The 15,369-nt window shown below is 37.4% G+C and overlaps 1 protein-coding gene across 2 annotated transcripts in view; it reads left to right on the forward strand.

Annotated features, from left to right (window-relative positions):
• The first annotated feature begins 235 nt into the window (after positions 1 to 235).
• Positions 236 to 15,369, forward strand: part of ADK (adenosine kinase) — a 532,452-nt gene continuing 517,318 nt past the window's right edge. Inside the window, exon 1 of one of the 2 annotated variants that reach the window (XM_059397858.1) lies at positions 236 to 355. In XM_059397858.1, coding sequence (XP_059253841.1) covers positions 291 to 355 — 65 coding nt within the window. In that variant the 5' untranslated portion in view covers positions 236 to 290. The remainder of the gene's footprint in view (positions 356 to 15,369) is intronic. The other variant, XM_059397861.1, reaches the window with a different exon arrangement.

Genomic DNA, 15,369 nt, shown 5'->3' on the forward strand with positions numbered 1-15,369 from the left:
GGATCTAAATCTTTTAGATCACCCAGAACCTAGAAAAAAGGGAGGTTTCGCACTATGTGGACTCAGGCGCTCGTACGCAGCCTAACTCAGTCTGGGGTCCCCCTATTGCCGGGTGGGCGGGGCCAGAGAGGGGCTGGGCCAATGGCTGTGGAAGGGAGAGACACCGAGTGGAAAGAGTCAGGAGAGGCGGGGTTCGGGGAGAAGGAGGCGGTGATAAGGGGACGAGATGGGGTCAAAGAGCAGAAGGGGTGGGGCGCACGTCGAAGCCTAAGTGGGGTGGGAGCACGAAGATGGCTGCGGCCGAGGAGGAGCCGAAGCCCAAAAAGCTGAAGGTGGAGGCGCCGCGAGCGCTGAGGTGAGCGCTACTCGACGTAGGGTGGAGGGTGACGGCGCCAGTAGCTAACCAGGGCCCACGTGGGGGTTGCGCGGGTCTGCCAGCGCAGCGCATGGTGTTCTCGCTGCCGGCGTGAGGCCAATGCGCAAGGACCGGCTGCTGGGGAGCTGACCGCAAGGCTGTGACCTTTCGCCCGGCGCCAGCCCAGTTTGGTCGAATAGCTGCCTGCTCCGGAGCGGTTCCGGCTGCTCTTGGCCAATCAGAACGCCGGCTTGGGGAGAACCTAGCCGCCCATGGGCAGGCTCGGGGCGCCACGTGGGAGCTTTCTCCTGGCTGGGTTGGTGTGACCCTGGAGGACAAGACCCGACCAGAGCAGAGTCCACTGCTGCCACCTTCTATTCCCTGGGGCGGGGGCGGGGGCGGTGGCGGGGTGGGGGGTTGACGAGCAGGAGGCCCTGCGACTGCTCTGTCGTGGGGGCGAAGACCAAATTCTTGGGGATTTTTCGTAAAGGGCGCCTTGACCTTCCTTTTGTACATATTCTGAAAGTTGACACCTTTGAAGACCCTCTGCAGGGACCCAGATACCCCGCCTCCGAGGCTTTGGGGGGCGGAATTTGGCTGAACAGATAAGAAATGTTGATTTTTCTTTTGTTCTTTGCACTTTTTGGCAGCAGTTGAAACAGTTCTGCCCCAAACACCGACTTGCCTCACGTGTGATGCTGCAACTTACAAAAATTGTTTGTTAAAGTATTCTCTCCTAATAAGTGTAATGTACAACATGCACAGTCCTGGATGATTTTGAAATGTTTGTTGGAAGACATTGATTTTTCTACCTAAAAGTAGACATAAATTGATTTTAAAGTATTGGTATGTTTCTTGATAATACAAGTTTCATTTTTTCCAACATCATCCGTCTTCACCCCCGGAAAGAATGAAGCTTTCATAAATGAAAAAAAAGGTCAGTTAGGGCTCTGGTCGTGTTTTCATGCTCTTTTGAATGGATGGTGATCAAATTCCTGCCAGTGCCTTTAATGTATTCCTACTACCCTTAATTAGTATGCTTACCTTATTAAAAAAAAATAAACATTTTTTTCTTATGACAACTCAGGATGTTTTATTTTTACTTTAAGGTTTCAAACCATAGAGTAAATAAAGCAAAGGCTTTTTGAATCAGACCTACCTGGGTTCAAGGCATGTGCTTTCCCTCTTTGTACATTATTAGAGTTATTTCTTTAAAATTAACATCCTTCACAAAGTTTCCTCTACCAATTTGGAAGACAGATATAACTTTTCCCCCACTATCCCACTAAACATACGGCCCTTAGGTTTTCCCTTATGCTAATAAATTTTCAGAGCACTTCCCTATTTTACAAATGAGGAAATTGAAGCCTAAATGAAATAATTAGTTAAGGAAATATGAATCCAGAGTGTCTGGGTGAAAGTCCATTCTTTGACTACTGTTTCTACTTTTATATAGCCGCCCAAGAAACACTTCTCTCTGCTTATGTATCCTTAAAAACAATGATAATAATGTTTAATACTTATATATGTATCATGCACCGTTTCAGCAGTTTACCTTTTTTAACTCATTCAATCCCACAACAACCTTAGAAGGCAGGTACCATAATTATCTTCATTTTACCAAGGAGGAAACACCGACAGAGATGTTGATGAAGCGTCACCCATCCAGTAAGTGATGGTGTTGGGATTTTGATCCAGGTAATCTGATTCCAGGTCTATGCTCTTAATTACCATGCTATACTTAACTAACCTCAAACAGTTATCCAAAAACTCTTGTGAAATGTTAAGTCAATTTTTGTTTCTCTACTTTTGCTTATTTTTTTTGTTAACGTACATAACTTTTTCTGTTGTTGCAACATATAGGCATATCATATTTAATCTTAAATATACAGAATACATCATATGTGTCATTAGTGTTTACTTAAAACTTACGAAAGTTCTGAGGTGCCTGGCTGGCTCAGTCATTAGAGCAAGTGACTCTTGACCTCAGGGTTGTGAGGGTTGTGTGTGAAGACCTTTCGGGATTAGCTCTTCCTGCTTTTATTATATTTGGCTTTAAGGATTGCAGTGTGATAATTCCTTGAGTGGTTGGACTGTGTGCATTATCTGTGATGACTGGCTTGACGGTTAAAGGGCTAGCTACCAGTTTTGGTTGATTTTTAAGGGGAATGGCTTATAAAGCCTAAACAAAATTTAATGTGTAGAATCAATCAGTGGGGAAAAAAATAAATGTATGAGACATGTTTGTAGATGTCAGGTAAAGGACTTAGGACTTTGAGAATTTCAGTTAGCTCTAGGGTAGTAGTTTTCAACCAGGTGAAATTTTGCTTCCCAGGAGACATTTAGCAACGTTTGGAGACATTTTGGTAGGGTGTGCTACTGACACCTAGTAAGCAGAGTTGAAAGGATGCTGCTTAACTTTCTACAGTGTACTGGAAGCTCCCTAGAACAATTAAGAATTATCTAGCCAAAATTGACAATAGTGTTGAGATAGGACAAAACTGCTCTAAGGGAGAGCATCTGACAAGTCTAGCCTCCCTTTTTTAAATATCCATTAATTTTTCTATATCAGATTGCTTTTCACGTTGTAGTAGTTACTAAAGTTGCAAAGAAACAAGCAGGCTCTAACATGTTTTCAGGTTGGGATGGGGAACAGAAGGGAACATTAATTGAGTGCCAGACATTTTTATTCTAGGTGCCTTATATATGCTATCTCCTTTAATCTTACCAGCCACCTGTGAGGTAGGTAACAATTGTGTTACAGATGAAGTATTTGGGGCTGAGAGAAGTTGCGAAGCATTTTCAGGAACTGACTCCTAAATGAGTATGTTCTATGACGAATACCTGTATTTAGGACCACTTCTTTTCTTTCCTTCGAAAATCTCATCCTAGTTCATTTCTTTAGCGGTCACCTCTAAGAGGATCCTCTTCCTTTGAAAGCTTATTGAACACATGCCAAGCCTTTTTTTTTTCAGTCTGTCTTTAAATGGCTGCTATTTTAGGCGTGTTGCTAAAATTAGGTGCTAAAACATAGAGAGGTAAGATGTAGGTACTGTCCTCCTGGTGGGAAATGAGTAAGGTTTGGGAAAATGATACCTGAGCATTCTGAAAGATGACAAGGAATTAACCAGGAATGAAGTAGGGTATTTGGCTCTGTAGGGAAGTTTGTTAGGAGGTAGTGATGGGAGAAAACTGTCTCTGTAGGGGAACTACAGGTGGTTTGATCTGACTGGAGGAGAAAGTAGAGGGCATCCAGGCTTTGTACAGTGGACATGTACTGGATCATATGTGTGATCTATTGCTAGATCCTTACTTTTGCAGAACCTAATTTTAACTGTCTGCTCACTATCTCCTCTGAGTGTTCTGCTGACCCTTCAAAGTCAAATATATCAAACTAAATCCATCTGTGGTCCTAAATCTGCACCTTCTTCCATGGCTCAGTAAATTCTCTTTCTCCAAAGTTTGGAACCTAGGTGTTTGCTTCATTTTCCATCCGCATATAGTTGTCAAACTTTGTCTTGTCTTCTTCAGTAATGTTTCACAAAACCTTTCCTTTTCCATTCCTGCTGCCACAACCCAAGCATAGACTTTATTTTGCTTAGACTTTTTTGGCTTCCCAACTAGTCCCTCTCCCTCCAATGTCAAGTTCTTCCTAATGTTTTTCAGACATAGCTCTACTTGTTCATCTTAACAAATACTTGTAAGTTCTGAAGTTGATGTTAGGAAGGGTTGAATCCTAAGAGCCTAGTTCATAACTCTCTGACATTAGCAATTAAAGATCATTCCAGGTCATGACTTTAGTGATATTAAAAAGAAAACAAACTGTAATTTTCCAATCTGCAAATATTGAGCTTTTCTCAAATTATTGCTTCCTAACCATTTCACTTCCCTGGATTCCTTTTATTCTTTCCATGTGTGTTCTACCTCACTATGGACACTGTGTTTTAAAATTGCATAGTAAATATAGGCAGAAAAGTCTGTATCTTAGGTGACCAAGTAACAGTTTTAGTACCCGTTTCTTCTAAAACACATTTTTTTTTCTCTTTCAGAAAATTCTCTGGAAGATGATTTTTACACACTGAGCACACTGTTCCAGGAGTGGTCTGTTGTGAGGATTAAATGAGAATATATGCAGACTGGAAAGGAACAAGGATGATCCTGTGTCCCTAGTGTATTGCACAGTGCTCAGTCTTTAGGAGGTGTTGACTTAACGTTTGTTGAATGAATTATTAGTACAGCATAGGGTGGGACTGAAAACCTTCACTTTTTTAAGACCTTGTATTTTTAATAATGTAGCCTAAAATTGAAGTTGGAGGCTCTTTTTTGGGTGATACTACATGCTGTTCCTTACATTCACAAATGTAATCCTTTAAGATTAAGGCTTTGGACTATCAAGGAAAGTAGAAAACAAGGTCTCCTGAGGTACTTTTCATGGATGTCAAAATAAGTTGCTTTCCTGGGCATTATATGCTAGGACAGAGTGAGGGCGGTGGAGAGAGAGCCATGGGAAAGCCTGTATGGATGGTCCTGGGTGACTAGAGGTAAGTGTGAAATTCTTAGAGCTCAGGGAAAGTGGAAAGGGCTCTAGGAAAAAAGATAGGCATTGAAAACTGTTTCTCATTTTAGGTATAGGTCTAGACTGGCCAACACTAAATAAAACATGAGGCTGATATGCTACTCTTACCTGGAATATGTCTCCACTTCCCTTCCATCTGTGAAAATCCTGCCTGTGTGCAAAATGTTCAGTTAAGTGAATAAGAGAGAGAGAATCAGAATTATAAAGCATTTTAATCAGGATGGAAATCAGTAGAGCAGTGATTAGGAGCATGGTCTCCAGAATCCGACATCTGGTTTGACTCTTGGTCCTTTCTAGCTGGTGATCTTGGAATATTTCCTTACTGGCCTCTGCCTCTGTTTTCTCATCCATGAAATGAGTATATTAATAGTACCTACTTCAAATCATTGTTGATTTCATGAGAAAATAAATAAAAAATTGGTGGCTCATAAGTCTTCAATAAATGTTAGCTATTATTACTATGGTACTGTTTATTCTACTGTCCACCCCCCCTACTCTGCTCCAAATGCAGCAATTATAAATTAAAAAAAATATATATGCTTATAAAAAATAAAAAATTAAAAAAAAACTTAATAAAAGTAAATAAATAAATAAAATAAATTAAAAAAGAAAGCAAAGATACAGGTATATTAGAGAACAAGATAAACATCTCCAGGGACTAACACAGAAATGAAACATGCAATTAGACTCTGGATTCAGGAGCTGGTGGAAATAACTGTGTAAGGGAACTGGAGTCATACAGTGGATGAAACTAGGGGCTTGGCGGGGCTAGATGAAAAGAAGACTGAGCACCTCTGCTCCTGGATATTACTCTAAGAAGCTGTGGACCTGACGAGGTGGCACAGAAATGGCTGAGCTGCCAGATGGCTCAGAGTTGGGAACTGTAATTTCCACACACTATCATGTGCTTCAAGAGCACCAAGCTTGGAGGTCATGTGGTCTGGAAGAAGGGTGACCTATCTCAAACCACCAGAAAAAAGGAAGGGAAAGTTTGAGCCTGCAAACATATTGAGGGAAAGAACATTATTTAGAAAATAAGCACAACAATCAGGAGGTAAATTCACTCAAGATCTAATGGAATTACTCAGCAATTTCATAGATCTTAAAAAGGTAAAGTAGTAGCTATTAAAAACTTATTATGAACAAAAAGTAAATATGAAATAAATAGCTATGTAAAAGAGTAAATGGAGTTACTGAAATTAAAACAAAAAACTAGGTTGATCAAACTTATTTTAAGGGAAAATTAGTGAGTTGGAAGATAGTACTGAATAATTCACCCAGATGTAGCAAAGAGAAATAAAGAGGAATAAAGAGATACGAATATAAATTGATAGGCAACAACTTAACATCTAACTGGGTATCCCAAAAAGAGAAACAAGTGTAAATGGTAAAGAGGATATATTTGAAGAGATGATGACTGAGAATTTTTCCAGACTTTTAAGATCAGTATTCTCAGGTTGAAAGGGTATTCCATATACACAGTAAGGTAAAAACAAAAATCCATACTAAAATTATAGAGATTTTGATCCTAATTATTAATGTGTATAGAAAGAATCTGAACATTTAGACAACACCAAACATTTAATAGCAGTTATCTCTACGTGGAAGGATTGTGATTATTTTGTTTTCTTTATTTTTATTTTTTTGGTGTTTTCCAACTTTCCTATACTGCATGTGTGTGCATATTGGGACTCAGGATTTTAAGCTGGAGAAATGATGTGCACTAAATCTTGGGTGAGAAACTATATGCACTAAATACGTATCCTGGGTGAATGCTAAGTGGCTAGGTATTACCATTACAGAATGCAACTCTGGGATACTAGTAGATCTGGAACTTTATAAAATAAGCAGTAGTATGATTTTATTATAGATTATAATCTTTTCATCTATATATTTGAAATTCCAAAAGCTCTGAAAACTGGAAGTTTTAAAAAAAGTTTGAGATGAATTAATTTGCCAGCAAAACTTGATATGAGGGTCTTTATAGTGTTTATCTGTCTTACACAAATGTGTATGTTTTGTTGTAGAAATGTTAATCTGTTTGTTAATGGCATGCTGCATGAAGCTCTGGGTGGTTTACAAAACAGTATTATCTTCCTAAAAGCTGTCAAATTTGGAGTCTCATAAAATTCTGGCCCTAAAATATATCTTGCCCAAATAAATCAGCAAAAGGATTGGGGAACTTTTATTAAAATTTTTAATTGCTTTTAAAAGTTCAGAAACATTAAGGATTGGGGAACTTTTATTAAAATTTTTAATTGCTTTTAAAAGTTCAGAAACATTAAGTTCTCATCAGTCAGTTACTGTATTTTTCCTGAGGTTCCCATTCTACACATTTATGATTTTAAATAGATGTTTATTTCAAAGATCTCTTTTATAATACTAAAATAATATATAAGATATGTTATATATAATATATAATAACATAGTCTTTCATAATACTGGTGCTGATTATGTCATTGACTTATTAAGCTTTTCTTCTCTAATACTGACTGATGAAAGATTTTTCTTCAACTTCTGGACTTCAAATTTGAAACGCTTATTTCATTGAAGTAGCCTCACAGACTGAAGTTTCACATACTGCTTGAAAAAGAAAGTTTTTGAATATTTTCCAAAGCTGATTTAAAGTTGTTGCTCTTAGGTGTTTTATTTCAAATGTTTTTGCTTGTACTTGTTTGTACTTGTGGCCTTGGATGATTTGTGTTCATCTAGAGAGTAGTGTTAATTAGCTTTCAGCATAAGAACATTGGACAGGGGCATGTGGGTGGCTGAGTCAGTTAAGTTTGCCTTCAGCTCAGTTCATGATCCCAGGAACTTGGTTCCAGGGATCTAGTCCTGCATCAGGGCTCCCTGCTCGGTGCAGAGTCTGCTATTTCCTCTCCTACTGCTCCTCTTCTCTGCTCATGCGTGCTCTCCTCTCTCTCTCAAAATAAATTAAAAAAAAAAAAAAGAACATCTGAACATGCAAATTTCCATTTGTATTTTGGATTTCATTGCATGCATGCTGATTTCAGTATCTTTTCTAGAATAGAGTAAGAAAATCTGTACAGCAATTTTTGTGTAAGAAATTCTTACCTTCTCAAGGCACATCAGTTTGGTTGATTGGGCTCTGGCTGTTTAGCCACATTTAATTACTAGTAAATCCTGCTATTTTGTTGTTACTTGCAAATGCAGGATTATAGATATGAAGGTAGCTGATGATCATTGATCACTCACAAAATTAGGAATGATGAGAAATGATATCGAAGTGATTACTTGGCTATTTGTCTTCTAGAGGCCGGGGCTAGACTTTATCAGTGCATCCCTAGTAGAACAATTTCTAGATCTTTAAGAGACTCAGTTAACGTAACTGGAAACTCCAGCCAAATAGAACTCATTCTAGGAATGCATCTTTTGCCTCCATTGTCCTGGGGTAAATTGGATTTCTCTCATAAGCCATCTTAATGTAATAAGAAAGATGGCATTTCTCGGCCCCAAGCCAAAATCTTCTGAGCCCAGTGGAAGGGATTTTCCACATCCATGTATCAGTTTTGAAAATACTTTGATTGGAACTGTCTAGGTTACATACCCACTATTGAGCCAGTTACTTTATCGGGGGTGGAGATTTTGGCCAGCCTTGGATATATTCTTCCTCCTCATCCTGTGTGTCACGTGTGCCTGTGTAGGTATGGGGGTGTGTGTGAGCCTGTAGTGTTTGTATGTATGGGGTAGTAGATGGAGTTCAGGGAGACACTCTAGACAATAACTCCACCAGTGCTGTCATTCCTTCAGCATGAGAAAAATCCATAGCATAGAAAAACCCATTTCTATAGCATGAATAGAAAATATCTGTGAAAACAAAGGAATCACCCACCTATTGATAATCTCATTCCTCAGGGTCTAGCCAAAGTGTGTATCTTCTTTTTAAAACTCTCCTAATCATCCAGCTTGGAAACGCCTCCTCTGGCTGTTTGTAGTTTATACTTTGCTTTATTGCTGTGCATAATGTACATGTTTTATCTCGCTTACTGCTGCTTGAAGTCAGGAAGCTAGTTGAGTAACTCTTAGTGCCTCATAATTAATTAATTGCAATATAACAGGCTCTAAACTTTTGTTGAATAAATGAATTCTTAAGTAACTCTTTAAAGATATTTTATGATTATGTTTGTAGTACTCACTATTGCAAAATGGATTCATGGATTAGTGGTAAATTCTTACCTATTTCTAAGAGTTGATAGAGTCCTTACTGAGAACACTTGATGGTTTTTGGACCTTTTATTTTTCTTGTTATATGTAGTGAGCTTTGTTCAAAAGAAATCCTATAGTGCAGGACGGTAGAGGCAAGAGGTGCACTCTTAGATGCATTTCTATTCTTTCTGGTGACTGTAGTGAACTTTGACTACAATAATAATTTCTTGCATTTGTTCATGGGGAAAATTCCTTCAAAAGTAAAAAATTTATATATACTTCTGCATAAATAGTAACATTTTATTAAGGCCCTATAGTCAGTATTTTCTTTCTTTTTTAAATACAGAATTGCTTATTTGGCAGAGGAATACTCTTTTCTGAAGAGTAAATTTACAAAGATATCAATCGCCTATCAGAATGATTAATCTTTTTCCTTTGGGTTAACAAGTCCTTAATTAGTGATACTATTTGCAGTGTAATCAGAACTCTAATTGCTGACTCTATTGTTAGGAATACTGTTCTTAATTTTGTAGCGTACCATGTAACATAATGTACTGTGTAACAATGGATAATACCACAAAATTGGTCTTTTAAAAAGATCTGTCTCTGTTGACTCATCTAGGAGGGGGTCATTTAAAAACAAAATATAGCAAAAGAATGAAATTCAGACATCTTAGGTTTTCTCAAATTCCATTAAGCTTGATACAGCAATATAAACTGTTTTATTCCTGGAGTCCTAGAGCTGAAGTCCAAAAAACCATGTAAGTTTTTGAGTAAACAAACTGAAATACAGGAAAATTATTTCCTTCAAAAACAAACAGTTAAAATATGTTGTCTTTGAAGTTAACCACATTAGAGATTTGAACATTTTCTTGTATTATAGGCATGACTGAGAGAAGTCTTTGGTTCCTCCTAAAATAGAAGTTTTTTTCAGAAGCTTTTCAGAAGTTTTTTTCCTAAAGAGAGATGAGACCTTAGTTATCACTTTTAGTTTTTAATTTTGTTGAAGATGAAAGCTGTTAAGCTGTAGAAGTGTTAAGACTTACACCCTCAGTTCTGTCTCTGTTCTCACACACTCAGGATGAACTGACTATATTCCATTTTAGCATGGGATGGCATGTTCATGCACGTGAAAGTAGACTGACAGAATTCTATTTTGTCTTGTGTATTTTACTTAGCACTTTCTTATCCAGATGTATAAAACTGGGTAGTTATACTTGAATTCAGTAAGTAGTACTCAATGTTTAGTATTGAAATAATATTTTAGTAAAAAAGAAAGGAAAACATTTGTCTTTCGGGGTGGGGGGGAGGCAGTGTTTGGGGAGTATAGGTTCTTCTCTCCATGGTAGGTTTGACTTCCTTGGGTTTTTCCCTATGTATGAATATTGTAGGGATGCTCTGTAGAAAAATATATAAACTTCTAGATATACACTCACAGGTTCTTAGAATTGGGAGAAATACAAGTTTTCTTGGCCCAGCCTACTTCATGAGGCAGGAATCCCTTCTTTAGCATTCCTCTTTCTCTACTTTCTCTACCATTCCTCCCCCCGATTCAGCACAAATAAGGGAAGAGGAGTACATTTTCTACTAATGGAAACACATAGACACCGGAGACCTTTGACTTATTGAAGCTTGAGTAAACTACATTCCTGAGAAGATTTGCTAATACCCTGTAGATACCGAGTCCAATTCAGAGCTCTTTAAATGACCTGTTGACCAAGATGTTGCATCTTTACACTCTTAGAACAGGTCTATACTCATTAGCAGGCTCTCTAGCCTTTCCCTTTAAGAAGCTCTTCCTTTTTAGAAGTGTTTCCAGAGACTGATGGAAAATGCTGATGGAAGTGGGGGTAGGAACAGGGGTGGGAGGTGATGACTGAGTCCACATTCCCTGGTAGTGTGGTAACTCCCAGGAGTACCTGGGGTTTCCTGCAAATTATGGAGTTGGGATGTGAAAACAATAACGTATCTCAGCCAAGATGTGCCTCTGAAATTTTAATTTACAATTTCATGTGATTTTTAGAAACTCTTTGAACATGTTTTAGAATTTTTAGATTGTTAGTGCCTGATGAGGTACTTAAAATCAGCCTAATATTTACATTGTACAGTTGAGAGAATTGAAGCCCAGAGAGGTTAACTGATATCAGTAAGGTAACACAGCTGGTTACTTAAAGGTATGAAGTATTTGAGTTGAGATTTGATCTCAAGTGATAGAACTTTCCATTGTATTTACCCTCTGGAACAAGAAACGAAGTATCTGTTTTCTTTGAAGTTTTTTGTTTGTTTTGAGATAAGAACAACATATTTAAAGATTTTATGAGATGCTTTCCCTTACCTTCTCTTACTGATCCTCACATGAAGGTAATGGTCTTTACCGAGGAAATCAACACAGAGAAGTTAAGATTTCCTAAGTAGTGAGCTCTCAATTCACACTCAGGACCTAGGACTCACATTTCTTGCTGTTTACATTACACTTACAAAGCTGTAGATTGAGAACTTGTCAAAGTGAATTCTGTGTGTGCTATATAAGCACACTATTTAAATAAATTCTGTGGCACTGTGTTTAGTAACCTTGTTTAGATTTTAGTCTTTCAATTTCTCTTATTGACACATATGTAGCCCTTTCCCCCCCTCCTCCAAGAATAAATACTGTATTCCCTTGTGGGATATACTTAATGGTATGCTTTGCAAATGGGTTAACTCCTTGAACTTGAATTTTGAGCAGATTTCTAATTAAAAAGCCTTGAGCAAACCAATTTTGCTTATGTCTAAGAGTTAAAATGTTCAGTTAAGAGAGCAATTTCTAATAAGTTTTAATATACTTTGGAGACTTTGCATTTTTTCCTGTTATTAATAATTTCAATTTTATCTTTAGCATTATCAATTATTATAATATGAGATAACTGTTATTGGTTAGAAAGTTTAATATGCCCAAGACTATACAGTTAGTGAGTGGCAGAGATAGGATTCAAACCTCAATCTGTCTTATTAAAGATTTTTCATAATTAGTTATAATATTCAGATAGTATAAAACCAACAGCAACAGAAATCATTGGTGACTTGTATGATTAAAAAAATTAAGCACACCCTTTGCTTCAAAAAGTAGTCCTACATTATACATGAAAAAAGTACTAGCAATTCTCTAAAAAGCTGTTAATCTTTTAATACTACTAGTAATTTTGAAATCCTATGAAAATGTTCTACCACATCTGAGATGGTAGTAATGAGACCACTTTTTCATTAAAAATGAACTGCAGCCATGATTAGCCTTGGACCTATATAAATAATAATAAAGGCAACCTTTTAAAAGAAATGAAATGTTCTGTTAGTCTTTTAAGAATAGGACCACAACATTTCATTAAATTCAAATGATATTTAAAAACCCCAATTTCATAATGCTTGATAATCATAGGAAAAAGGAAGTGGGGGGAGGGTAATAGAGATCTGTGAACAAGAAGGGGGGGATAAAAGGAGGTGATAAAAAAGAAAAAGGCCCAATTCCGTTTAGCTATTTCTGATCTCTGTGTAACTTCTAACCTCAGATACCTCATCTTTTCAACTTTTCACTCCTTTCTGAGCTGTGAATGAGAGTTTGTGAGAAACTTCTTGTTCTGAGCTGGGTGCTATTAATGTTTTTGTCTATCTTTGTGTATGCACCTGTGAAGTGAGTGGTATAGATTAAAATGCTTTTCAAACTACATCATGTGTCAGTTTGGTTGTAGCACAATTAGTATTTTATAAAAGGAAAATAGAATAGAAAATATCAGTGCATTGAATATGGTAAGCATTAGTATTGCTTTGTGAAACATTGTTCAATTAGGTATAAGTATAGCATACTAGGTTGCAATACAAAATATGCTTTTCACAGTGAGTTTGGTTTTCTATCCCAAAATTTAGTGGCTTAAAATAACAATCATTTTGTTAGAGTTCATGGGTCAGGAATTCAGACATGGTTTGGCTGATTGAGTCTTCTGATGTGTGTGGTATTGACTAGGATCTCTTGGAGGTAGTTAGCTGACAACAGGTCTGGTCTGGAGTGTTTGGAATGCCCTTACTTGTCTGATGCCTTGTTGAGGATGGCTGGAAAGCTTGGCTCAACCCTGCTTCTCTTCCTCTCCATGTAGTTTGTGAACCTCTGCATGTGGTTTCTTCAGCCTCTTAGTTGGGCTTCTTACCTGGCAGTTCAGGGGTCCAAAAGACCAAGACAGAAGCTGGCAGTCCTCTTAAGGATAGCCTGGAATCTGTTACTGCATCACTTCTATACCCATTGGTCAGAGGAGTCATAGGCTAGCCCAGATTCAAGGGGAGGGGACATAAACTCTTGTCTCCAGGAAACTGAGGCCTTCTTAATCTGCTACAATTATGGTAAAATAATTTTGGAAAACATGACTGAATTATATTTCCAAGCTTTTAATTCTGTTATTGCCCCTTGAGAGGTGATTACTTTTTATAGTCCCCCCTTCCCCATTGGAAAATATGTCTAGTTTTGGTTTCAAAGTTCAGAATTTAATTTAAATGTATATATTATTTTTCCATGAAATACTGAGTGTTTTTGGTTTTTGAGGAAATGATTTAAGATTCAGAAATTTCTGTGAAGTCTTAAGTTTGCTATCTGACACTGCCGAAAAAGTCTATTTGGTATGCAAAAGGAGCTGCCTTCTTACAATGTCTAAAGATTACATTTGGGTTTAATAACTCTTTTCACATACAGGCTGTCTGAGGCTGTTATGTTTTTGTTGAAAACAGAAAGAGTGAGAAATCTGCTTCTGTTCCCCACACACATTCCTACTTTTCAGTAAAGAAAACAATAACGTTGAATAAAAGAAAACGTTAGAAAACCGTTCAATATTTATAATACAGCCAAGTAGAAATGGTTATTTCTTAGGACAGTTTTCAGATAAAACTGCATATTCAATTTGAGACCATATTTATTTTTACTGTTACAAAGAAAATGGTAGGGACTAGGAGTTAGTAAAATGGTATACCTAGGGGCTATATAAGTGAAATTGTTTTGGAACCTTTTGTGAACATTTGTGATTTCAACTCGTGGAGTCTTGAAAGATCTTGATAAGCAAGGCCTCAGTAAGACCTAACTTAGATTCACATAGCTGAATGTCTAGGATGGGGAATTTACTTAGCTTGATAGTAAACTCAGCCACTTGCTATTCATTGTGTGCCCCTAAATTCTAGAAGAGTGATTAAAACATGTTTTTTTTGTAAAAAATCACTCTTGTGATTTTATTTTTGAGAGAAACTTCATTTCTTTTCTTTTTTTTTTTAAATTAGCATATAATGTGTTACTTATTTCAGGGGTACAGGTCTGTGATTCATCAGTCTTACACCATTCACAGCACTCCCCATAGCACATACCCTCTCCAGTGTCCATCACCCAGCCACCTCATCCCTCCCACCACCTCCCCTCCAGCAACCCTCAGTTTGTTTTCTGAGAGTAAGAGTGTTTTATGGTTTGTCTCTCTCTCTGGTTTTGTCTTGTTTGACCCCCCCCCCTTTCTGTATTATCCTCTGTTTTGTCTCTCAAATTCCTTGTATTAGTGAGATCCTATGATAATTGTCTTTCTCTGATTGACTTACTTCGCTTAACATAATACCCTCTAGTTCCATCCTCGTCATTGCAAAAGGCAAGATTTCTTTTTTTGATGGCTGCAGAATATTCCATTGTTGTATGTATGTGTGTGTATCTTTTTTTATCCATTCATCTGTTGATGGACATCTATGCTCTTTCCATAGCTTGGCTATTGTGGACATTGATGCTATAAACATTGGGGTGCACGTGCCTCTTTGGATCACTACATTTGTATCTTTAAACTTGGAAATAGAGCTGACTTACAACCCAGCAGTTGCACTACTGGATATTCATTCTTGTGATTTTGGCAGAAATGAAATTATGTTTGAGATTTTGAAAAATTAAGAGATCTCAGAAATGATTCTTGGTGTTAATTAGGAGTCTTGGTTAAATTAAAGATTAAAATGGCATTTTCATTCATTCATTAAATAGATTTAATCTATTTAAGCATATATAGGAACAAAGGAAGCAATTTCTGAATAATATTTCAGAAGTTGTTTTAGCTAATCCGGAAGATATCACTGGATCACTGCATCTTATGGGTGACATCATAGTGTGGTGGTCTGAAATTTGGATATTTATAAAAGCCTCAGACTTACAGCAGACTTTAGGGTTTATTCTAGAGACACTAGGTATGTACTGTGGTAATTAGCCCCGGTTCTAGAGTCAAACTACTAGAATTTGGAT

This window comes from Mustela nigripes, chromosome 4 (genome assembly GCF_022355385.1).
Source record: "Mustela nigripes isolate SB6536 chromosome 4, MUSNIG.SB6536, whole genome shotgun sequence".
Lineage (NCBI taxonomy): Eukaryota > Metazoa > Chordata > Mammalia > Carnivora > Mustelidae > Mustela > Mustela nigripes.